This window comes from Heptranchias perlo, chromosome 4 (genome assembly GCF_035084215.1).
Source record: "Heptranchias perlo isolate sHepPer1 chromosome 4, sHepPer1.hap1, whole genome shotgun sequence".
NCBI classification, from domain to species: Eukaryota; Metazoa; Chordata; class Chondrichthyes; order Hexanchiformes; family Hexanchidae; genus Heptranchias; species Heptranchias perlo.
The window spans coordinates 64,713,759-64,735,359 of record NC_090328.1 but is presented as its reverse complement, the minus strand read 5'-3'; the positions used below and the strand labels follow the sequence as shown (position 1 = coordinate 64,735,359).

Genomic DNA, 21,601 nt, shown 5'->3' with positions numbered 1-21,601 from the left:
TAGAAGTTCCAAGCTGAGAAGAGAGCTCGCCTATTTCGTAGTCCTGATCTCCACAAGTGTGTAGAAAGTTTTATCAGCTGCTCACTTTGACTTTTGCCCTAACATGATGCAGACCATTTCTTACAATAGATTTTTAGTTTTATTCTCAGAATAGACAGTCCCCTCCTGCTTTCCTGCAGAATGCCAAAAGCTGCAGATGGTTGAGGGAGCCGAGGGGAGCCCGCCTATCGATTGGTAAAGTTGATGTTCATCTACTTTAAGGGGGAATGGAGGGAGCAAGTGGAATTTACTGAGAGCTTTTACTCTAACATTATTCTTTTTTTCTTTAATCTACGTGGGACGTGTACCACCTGTATCTTAAGAGCATTGTGTGATTTGATGCCAAGCATCTGGCAGTGCTGCTTTGTACTGGTCTGCAGCGAAGTGAAGTAGAGTGTGGAACCTTGACTCCAGCATACTGCATTAAAATGGATTTTAATTTTAATTTTGGGTGAACAGGTGGCAAAGAGCACATCAGCATTTACATTGCCTATGTTTCAAAGAGAGATGGAAGAACCTAAACTGAGCATCAGCGAGCAGGTTATTGGTAAGTAGGTGCACTTGACACAATTGATGATTCCTTCCATGATTGTGAGGAGGCTAATAGGCTGGCAATTGGCCAAGTTAGATTTATCCTGTTTTTTGTGGATCGGACATACCTGGGCAATCGTCCACATTGTCTGATAGCTGCCATCGTCACAGCTGTACTAGAACAACTTGGCTGGGGGGGGGGGGAAAGAAGAGAGGGGCAGCTAGCTCTGCTGCAGCAGTCTTGAGCACTAAAACTGGAATGTTACCAGTGCACTCAGCCGCTTCTTAATATCACATGAAGTGAACTAAATTGGCTATACACTGACATCTATAAATGGAGACCTCAGAAGGAGGCAGAGTAGGATTGCCCACTCAGCACTTCCTCCACGTAATGTTCAACATGAAGGGGTACTGATTCATCAGTTGAGGGAGGGTGCAACATCACTTCAGCTACTTACTCAATCTGTAAGATTGCCTTATTTGATGCACATTCACTTTTTTAAATAAACAAGATTTTGTATTTTTAGATCTACGGTAAATACAGATAATGTAACCAATACTGACCCGATAGAATATGTAATCAACAGGAAGAATTAATGTCATAACATTTGAAACTGCTTCATTTCTCAGTCTGATCCGCGATTGGATAAGCATGTTAACCAACAGATGGAAAGCATCCAGAGGCAGAGAGATTCTCGACAGAGACCTTTGAGCAGCAGTGGAAGCTGGGAGTGCCTTGTGTGTAGTTAGAACACCAGAGTTCTCATAATAGGAAAAATGATTGTTTGCCTGATTAATACTACTAGAGGGAAGCTCATTATTTCTCATTTCACTCTGAAGTATTTGGGTTTTTCTGGGGTGGTGACAGGGAGGAAGTTTTAAGAGAACTCGAAGATACAGCAATTTGGAGTCTGCTCCTGCAGTATTTTTTCAAGCAGTTTGTTCCTAATTTCTACTGCAGCAATTCCACCAATTATAGCGCTGCCAATAGTAAGTTAGTAGTTTGCTCTGTGCAAGTCGTTGACGCAGGTATCAAGCCTGGATTCCTTCTGCCAGACAACTGAAAATGCCCGGATGAGGTGGTGAAACTCACCTGAAAAGATAAAGACTGCTTGTTTGTATTTAATTGTCAATTCTGATGCAGTCCACTTTCCATAAATGGGTAAGAAAAATCTAACAGCTAATCTTTGGACCAAACTGGATCTGTTATACATCCTTTAATCCTGGATAGTTAATGTGCTGTTGAGCATAGTCTCAAAATAGTACAGTAAAATTCTAAATTTTACAAAGCAATGATTTATTGCTACAATTTCAATGTGCCAACCTCCAAAATTTCCAAAAATGTTACCAGTCACTTCCTATTTCCAGATTTTCTCTGCACCAAATGATAGTTGTTACGTATTGATCAGACAGGAAATTTGTCAATGTTTAAAATGTAGACTTCATACTAATTGATTTCCCATGGCTTCAAAAATGCACAAAAATAAAAATAGTCCCCCTCTGCCATGAACTGTCTCCCAGTCCTAATTCTGTTTCACTCCCAAGCATCTTAATTTGTCTTTGGATTGCTTTCACACTTTGGTTGCCTTCTGCCTCTCCCCCTCTCCAATTTTTGCTCATTCTTTCTGCGTTTCTATTTCTGTCTCCTCTCCTTTCTGTATGTTTATGTCTATATGCACATTAAAGTTCCTTTACTGAATTTGCATTTTCTTTTTAAAAGGCTTAAGCAAGATAAGAATCAAAATGAACCTGGTTGAAGGGAGGGATGCATGCTGGTTAGTCAGAGGCAGTCAAGGATATGTTACAACACCTTCTGGTATAAGAGAAATTAGCTGTTGGGCTTTGGGAGGGGAAAACCAGGTTCAGGTCTGGAAAGCAGCAATGGCGCCAGGGACATACAGCTAACCAACACTGGCACATTCAAAAACCTCAACAGCATAGATAGTGATGGGAGATAGGTCTGGGAGGGAGCTGATGCCTTAGAGGGGTGACCTGAGGGAACAAGGTGGGGCATAAAGTTGGAGCAGGTAAAAGCACACAGCAAGTCATAAGGAGTGAAGCTGAAGTGGGGACAGAGGAGGTTGAGGGGGGGGGGGGGGGGGGGGGGCAGCATTTGAAATCCAGACGTGAGAGAAGCGGGTAAGATGAAAGCTGGCCTCTTTGTATTTGGGTGCCAGAAAAGGTTTGAAAGTTTCTGAATCAGGGATGCACTACGTTGCTGTTGTAAAAGGGCAGTGCATGTTTAACATGAAGCATGGTCAGCACAGGACTGGAAGATCAGCTGATTTTATGAGCACTGCTCCTGCTGCTTCACAGTTCCAATTGTTGCAAGCAGTAGGAGTATTGGTCAGCAAACCAGCTGATCTACCCAAATCTAAGTTGAGGTGGCCTGTATGCTCATTTAAAATTCTCCTTCCAGGTCTACAACAGAACTCCTCAATACTCCCAACATAAGAAGTGAAACAGGAACATGCTAAGAGCAGGGCCACTCCTAAAATTACTGTGAGGGAGAAGGGACTGGATTTGGAGCACCCAGGCAGGCCCTTAGTGGAAGGAAGAGAAGGTGTGGAGCACAGCTGGAGCCTTTAGCACTGGCCTCAATAGGAGAGAGGGATGGAGAGGAGGTGGAGCAAAAGCCCAAGAGCAGGTTCAAGAAGGAGCATAAATCAAACAGAGTGGGCAGAATACGTGGGGCAGGGGAATGGAAAGCCATCATAGCTACTAAAAACTGACAGAAATTTTATCCCCCTAGCGATCTGGTTGGTGGTGTTTTGTGGTTAACTTTGAGATCCAATGCGTCCACACCATCACACAATTAACCTAGACCAATCAGTAATGTTATTTGCTCAATCATATTCAGTCCCCACCATTAACTGCATGTTTAAATCGGGCAAATAGCGATATACAATTTCCATTACCATTATTGTCAATTACAAAATCGCTGCTTACAGCTTTTTAAGCGCGCCATCTATTTCAGGTAGACGCAGGTGTTCAGTAAGTAGTTTGCACCTTGTTAAGGTGTATTTCTAAGTAAAGTTGTACTTTAGAGTTAGTCAGTGGTCAGGGACAGGAGGGTGTGACTACGAGTTAGGCAGGTATGGGGACCCAGTGTAATGGTGGAAGAGCCTCAGCCCTTGACCTTGTCCAACAGGTACAAGGTACTTGTTACCTGTGTGGATCAGAAGATGTACTGCAGGGAGGATGGGCAATTTGACCACAGCACAGTGGTACAGGAGGCCATTCAAATGGGGTGGTGGGGTGGTGGGGTGGGGAAGAAAGAATGAAAAGGAATGTGGTAGTGGTAGAGGATAGTATAGTCGGGGGGATAGATACTGTTCTCTGCAGCCACGACCGAGAGTTCCGAAGGCTGTGTTGCCTGCCCGGTGCCAGGGTTAAGGATATCTCCTCACAGTTGGAGAAGAACTTGGAGCATGAAGGGGAGGATCCAGTTGTCGTGGTCCATGTAGGAACCAACGACATAGGTAGAAGAATGAGGTTCTGCTGAAGCAGTTTGTGGAGCTAGGGTCTAAATTAATAAGCAGAACCTCAAAAGGTAATAATCTCTGGATTACTACCTAAGCCACGCTCAAATTTGCATCGGGTCAAACAGATCAGAGAGCTAAATACATGGCTCAAAGAGTGGTGTGGGAAGCAGGGGCTTCAATTCATGGGGCACTGGCACCAATACTGGGGGAAAGAGGGAGCTGTTCTGTTGAGATGGGCTCCACTTAAACCAGGCTAGGACCAGTGTCCTGACAAATCGAATAACTAGGGCTGCAGACAGGGCTTTAAACTAAAAAAGGTTGGGGGGCGAAGAAGGGGTCAGGTCAGGGGAAAATTAGAAAAATCAAAAGAGAAAAGTCAAGGCAACAGAGCAGTGTAGTGATTTGGGTCAAGACTTTTAAAAATTTATTCATGGGATGTGGGCGTCGCTGGCAAGGCCAGCATTTATTGCCCATCCCGAATTGCCCTCGAGAAGGTGGTGGTAAGCTGTCTTTGAAATGCTGCAGTCCGTGTGGTGAAGGTTCTCCCACAGTGCTGTTAGGTAGAGAGTTCCAGGATTTTGATCCAGCGACGATGAAGGAATGGCAATATATTTCCAAGTCGGGATGGTGTTTGATTTGGAGGGGAACGTGCAGATGGTGGTGTTCCCATGTGTCTGCTACCCTTGTCCTTCTAGGTGGTAGAGGTCGCAGGTTTGGGAGGTGCAGTCAAAGAAGCCTTGGCGAATTGCTGCAGTGCATCTGGTAGATGGTATGCACTGCAGCCATGGTGTGCCGGTGGTGGAGAAAGTGAATGTTTAAGGTGGTGGATGGGGTGCCAAAGACGGTCAGGAAGGGACAGAGTTTCAAGGTAACAGTGCATCAGCAAATAAGGTAAAAGCAGGGAAAATTGATAGAAAGTCAAAATTAAAGGCTCAGTACCTGAATGCACGAAGCATTCGTAACAAGATAGACGAATTAGTGGCACAAGGAGATAAATGGGTTTGATCTAATAGCCATTTCAGAGACATGGTTGCAAAGTTACCAAGGTTGGGAACTAAATATTCCAGGGTACTTGACATTTCGAAAAGACAGGCAGAATGGAAAAGGAGGGGTTACAGCCCTGATAATGAAGGATGACATAAAGACAGTAGTGAGAAAGGATTTTGGCTCAGAAGATTAGGAAGTAAAATCAGTATGGGTGGAATTAAGAAAGAACAATGGGCAGAAAACATTGGTGGGAGTAGTTTATAGGCCCCCTAACAGTAGCTATAGCGTTGGACATAGTATTACTCAAGAAATAATAGGAGCTTGTAACAAAGGTAATGCAATAATCATAGGGGACTTTAATCTTCATATAAACTGGGCATATCAAATAGGCAAAGGTAGTCTGGAGGACAAGTTCATGGAATGTATTCAAGACAGTTTCCTAGAACAATACATCATGGAACCAACCAGGGATAAGGTTATTTTAGATCTTGTATTGTGTAATGAGACAGGGTTAATTAGTAATCTCACAGCAAAGGATCCTCTGGGGAAGAGTGATCATAATATGATGAATTTCACATGGAGTTTGAGAGTGACGTACTTAGTATCGAAACTAGAGGCTTAAACTTAAATAAAGCCGATTACATAGGTATGAGGGGCGAGTTGGCTGGTAGACTGGGAAATTAGATTAAAAGGTATGACAGTAGATAAGCAATGGTAAACATTTAAAGAAATATTTCAATATTCTCAACGAATATACATTCCATTGAGAAATAAAAATGCCACAGGAAAAGTGATTCATCCGTGACTAACTAAAGAAGTTAAGGACAGTATTAGATTAAAAGAAGAGGCCTATAATTTTGTGAAGAAGAGTAGCAAGTCTGAGGATTGGGAACATTTTAGAAATCAGCAAAGGATGACCAAAAAATTGTAAAAAGGGAGATAATAGAATATGAAAGTAAACTAGCCAGAAATATAAAAACAGATTGTAAGAGCTTCTACAAGGATGTAAAAAGGAAGAAAGTAGCAAAAGTAAATGTTGGTCCCTTAGAGGCAGAGATAGGAGGAATTGTAATGGGGAATAAAGAAACGGCAGAGACATTAAACAAATATTTTGTATCTGTCTTCACAGTAGAAGACACAAAAAGCATACAAGAAATAGAGGGGAACCAAGGGACTAATGCGAGTGAGGAACTTAAAGTAATTAATATCAATAGAAAAAAAGTATTGGAGAAATTAGTGAGACGATAAATCCCCTGGACCTGATGCCCTACATCCTAGAGTTCTAAAAGAGGTGGCTGCAGAGAAAGTGGATGCATTGGTTATGAACTTCCTAAGTTCCCTAGATTCTAGGACGTTCCCAGCGGATTCGCAGGTAGCAAATGTAACACCACTATTGAAGAAAGGAGGAAGAGAGAAAACAGGAAACTATAAACCAGTTAGCCTGACATCAGTAGTCGGGAAAATGCTGGAATTCATTACTAAGGAAGTGGAAATAGGTCACTTAGAAAATCATAATATGATTTGGCAGAGTCAACATGGTTTTATGAAAGGGAAATTGTGTTTGACAAATTTATTAGAGTTTTTTGAGGATGTAACTAGCAGGGTAGATAAAGGGGAACCAATGGATGTACTATATTTGGATTTTCAAAAGGCATTCGATAGGGTGCCACATAAAAGGTTGTTATGCAAGATAAGGGCTCATGGGGTTGGGGATAATATATTAGCATGGATAGAGGATTGGTTAACGGACAGAAAACAGAGAGTAGGGATAAACAGGTCATTTTCAGGTTGGCAGGATGTAACTATTGGAGTGTCGCAAGGATCAGTGCTTGGGCCTCAGCTATTTACAATCTATATCAATGACTTAGATGAAGGAACTGAGTGTAATATATCCAAATTTGCTGACAATGCATGGCTAGGTGGGCAAGTAAGCTGTGAGGACACAGAGTCTGCAAAGGGATATCAACAGGTTAGGTGAGTGGGCAAGGAGGTTGCAGATGGAGTATAATGTAGGGAAATTTGAGGTTATTCACTTTAGTAGGAAGAATAGAAAAACAGAATATTTTTAAATGGTGAGAAACTAATAAATGTTGGTGTTTAGAGAGATTTGAGTGTCCTCACACAAGAAACACAAAAAGTTAGCATGCAGGTACAGCCAGCAAATAAGGACGGCAAATGGCATGTTCGCCTTTATTGCAAGGGGGTTGGAGTATAAGAGGAAGGAAGTCTTACTACAATTGTACAGGGCTTTGGTGAGACCTCACCTGGAGTACTGCGTACAGTTTTGGTCTCCTTATCCAAGGAAGGATATGCTTGCCTTAGAGACAGTGCAACGAAGGTTCATTAGATTGATCCCTGGGCTGAGAGGATTATACTATGAGAAGAGATTGAGTAGAATGGGCCTATACTCTCTGGAGTTTCAAAGAATCAGAGATGATCTCATTGAAACAAATAAGATTCTGAGAGGGCTTGACAAGTTGTTTCCCCTGGCTGGAGAGTCTTGAACTAGGGGGGGCAAAGTCTCAGGATAAGGGGTCAGCCATTTAAGACTGAAAAGAGGCATTTCTTCACACTGAGGGTTGTGAATCTTTGGAATTCTGTACCTCAGTGGATGCTGAGTCATTGAATATGTTCAAGGCTGAGATTGATGGATTTTTGGACTCTGGGGGAATCAAGGGATATGGGGATCGGGCAGGAAAGTGGAGTTGAGGTCGAAGATCAGCCATGATCTTATTGAATGGCGGAGCAGGCTCGAGGGGCCGTATGGCCTACTCTTGCTCCTGCTCCTATTTCTTACGTTCTTAAATTACCAAGCAGTTCAGGTACAGCTAATCCAACCATCTTTTTATAATAGACAATTTTCATCTTTGGTATTAGTTTGTCATTTGCTACCTCTGCTAAGCTTCGGTGGAGTTCAAGTTCCTCCAGTACTGCTACTGCCTCTGCTGTTCTTATGCAGGCAATCGTTGAGAGAAGACAGTTACGGCAAACAAGCAGTACAGATTAAATCAGAGTATGCTTTTTCTATGTCAAGTATCAATGGCATTATGCACAGGTTCTCTTGAAATAATTTTTTTTTGTCCATGTCAAGGTTTAATTAGTGTCAGAACTTTCTGATCATGTAAACTGCCAATGCGGATAGCGGGCAAATCACGTTAGCACCAACCATAAGTGGTGAGGGCTATACTGCAGAGGCTGAACTATATTACATGCACCTTTAAAACTATTTTTTCTAAACTGTTGTCAAACTGGATCTGCAATATTTCATGGAACGGAACCAAACAAAAAGACCACACTCGTACAAAACAATTTGTAACTTTTAATATCAGTTTGTGTGAAGAACCATTTTATTTTAATAAAAAGAACGACAACTCTGACTCTGCTACAAGCAATATGCTCTTTGAGCACAAGTCAGAAGAAAACAAACTGCTAATTGCCTCTCATTAAATCACACACAGTAGTCATCACAATTTTCAACAGATAAAATGTCACCAAGACTCTTCATGAACATTCATTAACAAATTAGCAATATTTTGTGAAAATTAGAGTATTATAATCTACATTTACCTCCAGATCCCAGCTGCTTGTAGAACCTATATTCCAAGTGAAGTTGCGGTGCTCTGGACTTCATAGGTTCCTAAATTAAAAAAAGATACTTTTGTTTAAACATGCAAGAAAGGGACAATAGAGTAAACGTGGGGAGGAGCCAATTGGCACCAGTCACTAAAAGCATTTATTGAAATGTATCTATTACCACGTATAACATTTCACGCAGAGAAAGTCTCCATGGAAGTAACAGCTACCCAGTTTACCACATTTTAAAGTTGGCCACAAGCAAAGCAGTGAATTGTAACAGAGAGATCTTGACACATCATACATCAACAAATTGACTCGATATATCCAAGTTTTGGCCCCATTCTGGGCCCAAGCATTAAATTGTATTGAATTTTACTTTGATATAGCAAAGTAATTTTATGTCTCCACTCAGCCAAACTCATTGGCTGTGAAGCACTTTGGGATGTCCGGAGGTTGTGAAAGGCGCTATATAAATGCAAATCATTTCTTTTTTGACGTGGCAGTGTAATAGCAAAATATCGAAAAACCATACATAGCTTGAGTCAAAATTTGACCCTAACTCTAACCATCTCAATGTTCCTTTAAGAGATACAGTTGGGTTACAACCATCATGTTCACAATATTCAGCTGACTAACCGCTCCATGCACTTCACGGGATACAGCACAAGTATTAGTATCAAGGTTACCTCAACCCCTGCACAATATTTAAGGCTGTACATACTTGCTAATATTCATAATGCACACTTCAAATTAAAATTTTATACCAGCAGCCAATATTGTCCTACTTGGTTAGGTTGGGTTGTTCAATCACAGATCAAATTCCATTTGACTACTTCGCAAATGTGCACTCCCAACTACTCCCCTTAACAAGCAGATAATTTAACAGTGCATAAGACTTTCAGTTTTAATGGATTCAGCACTTCTAGCTATTCACCCCATTCATCTTAGATATGTGTGACTGGAGGAAGAAAAGATGGTACAAACAGTAGTTACTGACTAAATTCTGTACAGGTAGTTGAATCACGATCAAGCTGGATTCGGTTCATTGCTAATATTATAATTTTGGATTTTTTTAACCGTTTTCTCAGTCTAATAGTGGTTCCTGTAAGAATAACTTTCCCATGACAATCAGGGAGTTATACTTTCTCTACACTGTCTTTGCAGAGGTGCAAACCAATGGGGCTAACAATTATCCCAATCATACTTCCTAGATTTATCAATCTTGCGCTACACTACCAAATTCTATTCAAGATCGCTGACATAACCACACAGACCAAAGATTTGCAGACAAAAAGCAACTAATATCTTGATTTACACATAAATAGTAATATGAAACACTATAATCGTAAAATATATTAAAGATAACATACATAAGAAAATCTGTAACAGATCAAGTCAGGCATCTAATTGCATTATTTAACAGACACTCTTGAATTCAGAAGCTTTGTCACTGCCCAGGAAATTCAGCCTCTTCTTCTGCCTTAGTTTGAATCTTCATTCACTGTGTGGCAGGGCTCACTTCTGAGACTTTTCAATCTCTTACAATCTTTTTGGAAAAAAAAAACTTCAGTGCTCATCAGATCCTTGCTTTTAGCCATTAGTTGACAAAACCAACATGTCTGTTAACTCTTAAATGTAGAGGTTCCAAGACAAACATGTAATACTTCATACATATATCCAATTAATAAAAAAAAAATCACAAATCACAAACAACAATGGAAGCTATCCAGGAAGGTATGATTACTCTGCAGTGAACTTATGAAAAATAAACAATTTTTTTCTGAACAAAAGTAAATCAAGCAAACAAACCAATTGATCAAATACAATCTGATTTTTCACTAAATGAAACAAATACTTCAAACTTTGCTGCAACAAGTCATGGTAGATGTACACCAGCAACCATGCAGTATCAGTTCACCATTTCTCATGTATCTGCAGTGCCCATTCCATGTTAAATGTGAACCATCGTTAACAGTCAAGAAATAGTGCAAGAAAAATGTATCTTTTCCAGATACATGGGGACATTACTATGAGGTAGGGGAAATACTCGTATTTTGACACTCATCTCAGTGAGGTATTCTGGAAGAAGAAAATCATAACATAATATTTCCCATCCTGTAGGAAAACCAACTTCAGTGGGGATGCTCCATTCAGGGGTCAACAATAAGGACCACCAGAAAACAGCATCACTGACACTGACATCCAGACTTTCCCCATGTTCAAAAACTCAGTAAATCAGTCCAATTGGGCACATTGGTTTGGCACACTACATTACTGAATCTACCAGCTTTGATTTCTCCATAGAAACATAGAAAATAGGAGCAAGAGTAGGCCATTCGGCCCTTCGGGCCTACTCCACCATTCAAAATGATCATGGCTGATCGTCTAACTCAGTACCCTGTTCCTGCTTTTTCCCCATATCCCTTGATCCCTTTAGCATTAAGAAATATATCTAGCTCCTTCTTGAATACATCTAATGACTTGGCCTCCACTGCCTTCTGTGGTAGAGAATTCCACAGGTTCACCACCCTCTGAGCGAAGAAATTTCTCCTCATCTCTGTTCTAAATGGCATAGCCCGTATCCTGAGACCGTGACCCCTGGTTCATCCAGCATCTGTTAGGATGCTGGAAACCAATACGCATGAGTTCCAGTGAAACTGCTCCTTGACTATCTTCATTGGTAACATCCGTAGAATGGCTACCAACTGTTTAGAGACTTAATATGAAACAGAAGGGAAGCAGATCTCATGCCTCTACACAAGTTTTCAGAATACAGCGCTTCGAGGGTGAGAAAAAACCACTTTCATATTAAAACTACGACCCCATCCCATATTAATGCTTCCCTTCAAACATGAAGAATAAATATTGAAGCAAAATCCTTGATGATTCCACTGACATTTTATCTCAACATCTTGAATACTGTATACTAAATGTTAACATTTTTCCTTTTAGGCATAATCATCACAAATGCTAGTGCACATTGTTAGAAGAAATCTAATGGTCAAATAGGAATTACTATGGGTGTATTCACAACAGCAGCTAAAGAACACTTCCCAAAGAACAGTAACAATAATTACTGACTTACCAGTTTAATTGCCACATATTCATTTGTGTACAAGTTTTTACCTTGAAGGAAAAAAAAAGAAAAACAATTAGACATCTCTAATATTTTGTTGGTGATTTGACCAGTATTGTGAACACAATAATTTTGCCCATAAATCAAAAACTGCACACTCTTTAAAGTTCCTGCCACACAACTAAACCTATTTTAAAAGGATGCCTGCAAAATAATGACTAAATCAGATAAATAAGATATATTTAAGATCGGTTAGTAGATTTGGAAAAAAAGAGTACAAGCCTCTAACGAAACCAATGGAAAATTAAACTTTAACTTCTCCGTTGCTCCTCCAAGCTGATCCATACAAGAGAAAGAAAAACCTTTATAAATGTTTCCAGCATACTCTCCTTAGAAGGGTGGTCAGATAAGAACAGAAGGCAAACGCCCCAGTCAGCGACGAGTAGAGGAAGAAACACAGACAATGAAAGAGAGAGAGAAAGAAAGAGAGAGAGAGACAAAGAGAAAGAAAGAGAGTGTAAGAATATGATTTAAAACTAGGAACAGTCAAGTATCCCATCTCGCATAGCGTCCCAGACATTTAGCAAGAGGGCGATGTTGAGGGGGGCGTTGGTCCAGCATCTCTGTAAAAACAAGGACAGCTGGGAAGATGAGGCCAACATTCCATAGAATAAACATTGAAAAATTGCTTACACAAGTAAGAATTATGAAGATATGCTAACATCAGACAGTGGTCTACATCAAAACAAGAGATGTCGTAACCAAGGACCTACAGAGAAATAAACAGCTTGTAAAACAGAGATGAAGGTTGAGGTCATTTGTTACATTACGTAAAAAAGCTCATCTTGAGTTGCTAACGTGACGTCAGCATGGTGGCATGACTTACAACTAGGAGATATGGACAGAGATGCTTACGTGCAGGGCAAAGCAGCCGAACGGTATAAAGACAGGGCATTGTTCCTCCCAAAAGCGAGACCTCTCAAGAGGACAGTCGGAAGTCCATAGCCAAAGGTAGCCTAAGGAGGCCAAGTCTGATCATCTTGGGTCCACGGGAACCAGGTTGTATTTACTTGCTTGTCATTTAATGCAATCTTAAGACAGTTGTGTACTGTTGAGAGTCAATATGTTAAAGCTTGTTGTTTAATAACCACTCGTGCCTGAACCAAGCGGAAGTTATTGTTGAAGGATTAACAACCCTTTTGTTGCGACAGTAAGGAGAAAATCCACTGACAGAGAAAGAGGGGGAGAGGAAGGAGAAGAGAAGAGAGGAGAAAGAGAGAGGAGAAACAGAACAAGAGAGAACATAAGCAATTGACAGAGAGGAAAGGCAGAGCAAGCAAGAGAGAGCATGACCATATGTGAGACAGCTAGCGTGAGAAGAAGAGCGAGTGAGAGAGACAACCAGACACTCAAGAGACAGCAATTTGCATTTACAATGCATTTTTAACACACAACATCCCAAGGCATATCGCAGAGGGGCAAGGGAAAAAAATGGACATTGAGCCAAAGAAGGAGGCATTAGGAGAGGTGACCAAAAATGTGATTGAAGAGGAGAGTTTTAAGGAGCAACTTAAAAGGAGGAGAGTTGGAGAGGTAGAGGTGTTTAGGGTGGGAATTCCAGGGCATGAGGTCTAGACAGCTGAAGGCAGGGCCACCAATGATGGAGCAAAAGGAGAGATGTATAAGAGAAAGTGAGGGAGGGAAAGAGAAAAAAGTGTGAGCAAGCAGGCATGAGACAAAAAAAAGTCGTAAAGAAGTAGAGAAACAATTAAAAGGAGAGAGAAATAGTCTTTGAAAAATGTTGTTCATGAACAAAATCATAGGCCTACAATCATCTGTTGCTTTAACAAACAAGCTGTTCTACAACCAACTTACTGTGTCTGACAAAGTCAAAAAATGTATTAAAAAAAAATTCAGTTGTGATATATTGCTGTTTTAACAAATATGATTGTGATGGGGCAGCTATCTCTCGGCCGAGAGCAGAGTGAGCTGATAATGGAACAAGGTGGCAGCAAAGCGAGAGTAAGGAGTTCTAAAATGAGAATTTGGAAAGGGTGTGAATTAGGTGCAGAGGGGAAAAGAAATTTTAAATAGACTAGCTGATATCATACATAAACAATATAAACTTTCAAGAACAAACCAACTGAACCCAAAAATGAAAATGGCGGTGAAGTGTCTTTCCTGCAAGATGAGAGAGTTTTAAGCACCAGGTGTTGACTTGAGTAAACACGTCAGTGGGAAGTGTCACCAAACTCACACTGCTCGAGCTCAAAACCTCAACTTGTGAAGGAGATGGAGATAATCTGACATCAGGAAGTGAGGGATGTTTTCGGGGCAACCATTTGAGAGAGTAATCACACCGATGAAAGACAGGGAACAGGCAGTGGAGAAGGAAAGAGGGGTGAGGAAAGGCTGGAAGGAAAGGTTACAACAAAAAGCACCCAGAGCAACTTATGCTCTCAATGGGATTTGAAAATCCAGCTTCCTATGGGGACAAAGAAAACTCTGGGCAGGGCCATTAAATAACTATCAACCACACCAACAAACTCAAGGGGGACTAGATTAACAGTTAGAAATGCAGTAGTGATAGGGGTTCAGTAATTAGAGGGGCTGATACAATCTTATGCAGTTCAGGCAGACTGTCCCAGATGCTTTGTTGCCTCCAGGTGCTGGGTAAGGGGCATATCATACTGACTGGTAAAATCGAAGAGGGCTGTAAGAACTATAAGAATAATAATGAAGAAAACAAAAGGAAAATGTTAAAATGCAAGAGGTTAAAAGCAGGATAAGGAAAGCTAAGGTGGAGTATGAAGAAGAAAGTTAAAAAATATCAAAAAGGGACAGCAAAGCATTTTTCAAGTATGTCAGTAAAAACACATTGGTATAAGCAAACTGGGACCCAAGAGAGGAGAGGGCTATCAATTTGTAGATCAAATGATCAAAAAATGGTGGAAGAAATTAATAATTACTTCACATCAGTCTTTACTAAAGAGAAGGATATCAGAGGAGAGGTGAAACCTGAAGTGGTTGAGAGTGAGATGAGCAATGTTATGAGAGATAAAAGGAAAGTTTTGGATAAGTTATTTAGGCTAAAGAAAGACAAGTTATATCCTAGGATCCTGAAGTAGACAAGGGAGGAAATTTCTGAAGCCTGAGAAATTGTAATTCAGGGCTTTATCGAGCATGGATGTGTGCCAGAGGGCTGAAGAATGGGCAATGTCATACCCATTTTTACAAATGGAGACAGCATTAATCTGGGTAATTACAGGCCAATTAGCTTAACATCTGTGTTAGGGAAATTTTGAGAGTCTTCAATTAAGGATGAAATTATCACTACCTAGATAAAGAGAAATTAGCTGGAAGTAAACTGCACAGATTTCAAAACAAATGATCACGTTTGACAAATCTCAGAATTCTTTAGGAGGTAACAGACACGGTAGATGGGGAAAATTAAGTGGATGTAACATACATGGACTTTAGGAAAGCCTTAGACAAGGTACCACACAGAAGATTCATAGAGGAGATTAAGGGGTATGGAATTGGGGGGAGGATAGCAAACTGGATTGAACATTTGTTACAAGGGAGTAACAGTAGAGTTAGCAGTTTTTCCAGAGCGGCTGGAAGTGGGTAGTGGTGTCCCACAAGATTCATTTCTGGAGCCATTTCTGATCACTGTGTATACTCAAGTCACTGATACAGGCCTAGGAGGGATTGGTGTCAAAATTTGTAGATAACAAAATAGGAGGTAGAGATAAATTTTTGGAAGACCAAATGAAGCTGCAATGGGAGATTGATAGATTGGGGGAATGGCCGAAAAAGCAGAAGATGGAATTCGGTGTCAGTAAATGTCAGGAAATACATTCTGGTAAAAAAAATAACAGCAATATTTATATGCTAAATAGGCTTGCTGTGGAACACAGAGGGCTTTTGAGATACAAGGTCACAGAACATTAAAGGCAGCACCTCAGGTTGATAAGGCTGTAAAAAAAATGCAAATGGTATTCTAGGTTTTCTCACAATAGGTATAGAATATGAAGATTAGGAGGTAATGATAAGCCTACGTAAAGTCTTAATAAAACCTCAGTTAGAGTTCTGCATGCAATACTGGGCTTCATACGATAGGAAGGATATTGAGGCTTTGGAAAGGGTACACTGCAGATTTGAGGATTCTAGGATGTTGTCTGGTGTGAAGAAATACAAATACAAAGATAGATTTGAAAAATTCAGGCTTTTTCCATAAGAACACAGATTACGGGGCAATATAGAATCATAGAAACTTACAGCACAGAAGAAGGAGGCCATTCAGCCTATCGTGTCTGTGCCTGCTCTTTGAAAGAGCCATCCAATTAGTCCCACTGTCCTGTTTCTTCCCCCATTGCCCTGCAAATTTTACCTTTTCAAGTGTATATCTAATTCCCTATTGAAAGTTACTATTGAATCTGCTTCCACCATCCTTTCAGGCAGCGCAGTCCAGATCATAACAATTCGCTACCTAAAAAAAATTCTCCTCATCTCCCCTTGGTTCTTTTGCCAATGATCTTAAATCTGTGTTCTCTGGTTATCAACCCTCCTGCCAGTGGAAACAGTTTCTCCCTATCTTCTCATCAAAATCCTTCATAATTTTGAACACCTCCATTAAATCTGCCAGTAACCTTCTCTGCTCTGAAGACAACAATCCCAGCTACTCCAGTCTCCGCAGAACTGAAGACCCTCATCCCTGGTACCATTCTAGTAAATCTCTTCTGCACCTTCTCTAAGGCCTTCACATCCTTCATTAAGTGTGGTGCCCAGAATTGAACACAATACTCCAGCTGAGGACTAACCAGTGATCTATAAAGGTTTAATATAACTTCCTTGCTTTTGTACTCTATGCCTCTATTAATAAAGCCCAGGGTCCCATACGATTTTTTAACAGCCTTGTCAACTCATCTTGCCACCTTCAAAGATTTGCACACATATACCCCCAGGTCTCTCTGTTCCTGCACCCCCTTTAGAATTGTACCATTTAGTTGCCTCTCCTCATTCTTCCTTCCAAAATGGATCACTTCACACTTTTCTGCATTAAATTTCATCTGCCATGTGTCTGCCCATTTCACCAGTCTGTATGTCTTCCTGAAGTCTGTGGCTATTGTCTTCACTGTTTATTACATTTCCAAGTTTTGTGTCATCTGCAAACTTTGAAATTTTGCCTCCTATACCCAAGGCCAAGTAATTAATATGTATCAAACTTTGACAGAAATGTTTAAAATTATGAAAGGATGGGACAAGGTAAATAGAAGCAGACTGTTTCAAGTAGATGAGGGGTCAAGACTGAGGGGCCATAGAATCAAGATTAAATGCAAGTGATTTAAAACAGAGGGAAAGTGTTGTGAAGCTTCCTTTACGTAAGAATAAGTGGAAGTTACTTAAACAATTTAAGAATTAGTCACGAGCTCAAAAATTAAGTAATTTTGAGTTAAAACTGTTCCTTTCATACCACCTTCCAGGTTTAAACAGCTGCAATTGATCCCACTGACATCAGAAAGTAAAACAAACAGTGGAAAAACAAGTCACATTAACTGTGGGATGTGACTAATGTAAAGTATTTATAGTATTGACACTTGGCTTATTTTACTATTCGTAGCAATACATATTCCGCCCCATCGTCGCTGCTGAGCAGACGGATGGGAATTTAGTAGTAGTGGTATAAATATACAATATACACAAAAAAAGGTCACACTGAAACCAATATGCTTAAGTGTTGTATAATACACTTCTTGTGCAATACCCTAAATTCATCACCTCAAATTACTGCCACCACCACCACCACCTCCAGCAACCCTCTTTTCATTTCTGGTATTTCGTCCTCATGTTATATTGTTTAAAATGCTCTCCCACGTTTGGAAAGACACAATGTGTCAATCTGTAATTGTACTGTTGGGTCTCTTCCCCTTCCCCTCCATTCATGTTCGTGACAGCCTGAAAATTTCACATGCCCACTTTTACACTTTATTGAAATCCTCATAACAAATTATCCTTTTTTATTTTAACATTGAAAAAAAAACTTCTTGTTACTATATTAGGTTTTATATGATTTTAAATATTTTTCGGTCCAACATCATTATTGACATTTCATCTAAATCATTTGGAACATTCATCCTCTCCACAGCACCTAATCAGTTAAAGATAACTCTGTTGGTAAGCATATGCACTGGGCAAGTACCATCACTGGTGGGCACTTCATAGAATTACTCCCTAAAATTAATCAACTTTTTGCTGTTTTAATTGTTAGTGGTCTCTGGTGGTCTGTATCCAGAGTCAATTTGTATGGTGCAGACTTAGCAAGGCCTCAGGTCAGCTGAGGATCTCCTTCAGCACATCCACTACACAGAATGAGAACCCCCCAGCTTTTGCAGTCTTGGATCATGTTCTTCTATTCTATCCAGACTTTGGAAGGGGAAAGATAACAGTGAGGGGGGGGAAGTAAGTCAAAAATCTATCAATCAGTCTTAGACACAAAAGGAGGGCAGATTTGGGCTAGGATTCATCTCAGTGAACCCATCTGAAATCAAGTGGGATCACAGCGGAAAACACGGGTGATGAGGCCAACTGGCACCTCACAAGCCTGACAAGAATTTCCCTCCCCCTACCACGACTGCCATTTCTTCCCCACCTGCTCCATGCAATTACCAGCAAGGGTGCAGGGTTGAGGTTCCAGGAGGATTTCCTTCCTGTCCGCCCCGCTCACCGCCACTTCCCGGGGCTGCCATGTGGAAAGTGGGAAGCGGCAATAACAGTCTTGGGTTCCCTCAGCATAGAGAGGCGGCCTTGTCGCACCTCCTCTTACTCCGATCTGGCCCTCAATGACTTACCTTGTAGGCTTCGGTCTCTGCTGATGGCTCCAAGGCTGTAGCTCCATCAGTCTGAGCGAAGTGAAAAGGAGACTGACAGATAAAAGGCAGCAATTGAATCAAATGGTTTTCACAATGTTATGAATTGCTCAATGTTTGCTCCCAGATGGTAATTGCCCTGCTGCTTTTATTCCAGCTGCATTTGTGCCACCAATGAATTTCCCAATGAGAAATGCTCACATACAAGAGCTTTTCCAAGGAGATAGAGGACAGCACAGGATTGCTAGGTAGGTCAAGCTGCATCAAACGTGTTTTTTGCTTGCCTGCCAGTATCTTCGCACCTGCATTTCTGGATATTTGTGCACATACCCCACTATGGGCAGATGATTAATGCAGGTGGAATCTCTAACTCCCAAAATAGATGACGACAGCAAGCCCGATGACAGATACATGTGAAAGCCTGACTAACTGAATGGTTGTTCAGAAGCCCCCCAATCACAGTAGCATGTCAAAATTTACATGATACTGCATGAAAGAAGGCATGGCAGGGTGATCGTCAGCCTAAGTGGCCACACTTGCCTAGAAGGGAGAAAGAGATAGAGAGAGTAATTATAGGCCAGTCAGTCTAACCTCGGTGGTGAGCAAATTATTGGAATCGATTCTGAGGGACAGCATAAATCATCATTTAGAAAGGACAGTCAGCATAGATTTGTTAAGGGAAGGTCGTGTCTGACTGACTTGATTGAATTTTTTGAGGTAACAAGGAGAGTCGATGAAGGTAATGTGTTTGATATAGTGTACATGGAGTTTAGCAAGGCTTTTGACAAGGTCCCACATGGTAGACTGGTCAAAAAAGTGAAAGCCCATGGGATCCAAGGGAAAGTGGCAAGTTGGATCCAGAATTGGCTCAGTGGCAGGAAGCAAAAGGTAATGGTTGACGAGTGTTTTTGCGACTGGAAGGCTGTTTCCATTGGGGTCCCGCAAGACTCAGTACTAGGTCCCTTGCTTTTTGTGGTATACATTAATGATTTGGACTTGAATGTGGGGGGGCTTGATCAAGAAGTTTGCAGATGATACAAAAATTGGCCGTGTGATTGATAGTGAGGAGGAAAGCCATAGACTGCAGGAAGATATCAATGAACTGGTCATGTGGGCAGAAAAGTGGCAAATGGAATTCAATCCAGAGAAGTGTGACGTAGTGCATTTGGGAAGGGCAAACAAGGCAAGGGAATACACAATAAATGGGAGGATACTGAGAGGTATAGAGGAACAGAGGCACCTTGGAGTGCATGTCCATAAGACCATAAGAGATAGGAGCAGGAGTAGGTCATTCGGCCCCTCGAGCCTACTCCGCCATTTAAAGAGATCATGGCTGATCTGATTTTTACCTCAACTCCACTTTCCTGCCTTTTCCCCATATCCTTTGACTCCCTTGCTGATCAAAAACATGTCTAACTCAGCCTTGAATGTATTCAATGACTCAGCCTCCACAGCTTTTTGGGGTAAAGAATTCCAAAGATTCACAACCCTCTGGGAGAAGAAATTCCTCCTTATTTCCGTCTTAAATGGGCGACCCCTTATTCTGAGACTATGCCCCCTAGTTTTAGATTCCCCCATGAGGGGTAACATCCTCTCAGCATCTATCCTATCGAGTCCCCTCAGAATCTTGTATGTTTCAATAAGATCTCCTCTCATTCTTCTAAACTCCAATGAGTATAGACCCAACCTGTTCAATCTTTCCTCATAAGACAACCCTTCCATACCCGGAATCAACCTAGTGAACCTTCTCTGAACTGCCTCCAATGTAAGTATGTCCTTCCTTAAATAAGGGCACCAGAACTGTACGCAGTACTCCAGCTGTGGTCTCACCAGCACCCTGTACAGTTGTAGCATGACTTCCCTGCTTATATACTCCATCCCCCTAGAAATAAAGGCGAATATTCCGTTTGCTTTCCGGATTACCTGCTGCACTTGTATGTTGACTTTTTGTGTTTCATGTACACCCAGATCCCTCTGTACCACAGCATTTTGTAGTATTTCTCCATTCAAATAATATTTTGCTTTTTTATTTTTCCTCCTAAAGTGGATGACTTCACATTTTCCGACATTATATTCCATCTGCCAAATTTTTGCCCATTCGCTTAACCTGTCAATATCCCTTTGCAGACACTTTATGTCCTCATCGCAACTTGCTTTTCCACCTATCTTTGTATCATCAGCAAATTTGGCCACAAGACACTCTGTTCCTTCATCCAAGTCATTGATATATATTGTAAATAGTTGAGGCCCCAGCACTGATCCCTGCGGCACCTCACTAGTTACAGATTGCCATTTTGAAAATGACCCTTTTATCCCGACTCTTTATTTTCTGTTAGTTAGCCAATCCTCTGTCCATGCCAGTATATTACCCGCAACACCATGAGCTCTGCTCTTGTGCAGTAATCTTTTAAGTGGCACCTTATCGAATGCCTTTTGGAAATCCAAATATACTGCATCCATTGGTTCCCCTTTATCCACCCTGCCCATTACTTCCTCAAAGAACTCTAATAAATTTGTCAGACATGATTTCCCGTTCATAAAACCATGTTGACTCTCCTTGATTGTATTATGAGTGTCCAAATGTCCTGCGACTGCTTCCTTAACAATGGATTCTAGCATTTTCCCAATGACAGGTGTTAGGTTAACTGGTCTATGGTTACCTGCTTTCTTGTTTTTTCTTTTAGTAAACCAAAAAAACACAAAATAAGTGTCAAATTATAATTTTCTTATATCGGTCCAGGATGCACTCTAGCCCCTGCGGTGCCCACCAGTCACAGAAAGCTTCAAGCGTACCAGCAGACACCGCGTGCTCCCTCTCCAGGGCCACCCAGGTGCAGAGAATTCTGCGGAAGAAAGGCAGACAGTCCGAAGCGACCGCCCCACATGGACCACATCTAACCTGGACCTGTGGATAGCCACCTTGGACAGGCCCAGGAGCAGGCCCACAAGGACGTCCACCGGACCTGCCCCCCCCCCGCCCCCCCCGCCCCCCCGCCCCCCCCCCCCCCGCCCCCCGCCCCCCCCCCCCCCCCGCCCCA

At 41.4% G+C, this 21,601-nt stretch overlaps 1 protein-coding gene across 5 annotated transcripts in view; it reads right to left on the bottom strand.

Moving 5' to 3' along the window:
* Positions 1–21,601, bottom strand: part of LOC137320980 (casein kinase I) — a 233,028-nt gene that overhangs the window by 171,296 nt on the left and 40,131 nt on the right. For all 5 annotated transcript variants that reach the window (XM_067983040.1, XM_067983042.1, XM_067983043.1 and 2 more), the window contains exons 3-4: positions 11,704–11,744; positions 8,610–8,679 (exon numbers count right to left, since the gene is read on the bottom strand). In XM_067983040.1, coding sequence (XP_067839141.1) covers positions 8,610–8,679; positions 11,704–11,744 — 111 coding nt within the window. The remainder of the gene's footprint in view (positions 1–8,609; positions 8,680–11,703; positions 11,745–21,601) is intronic.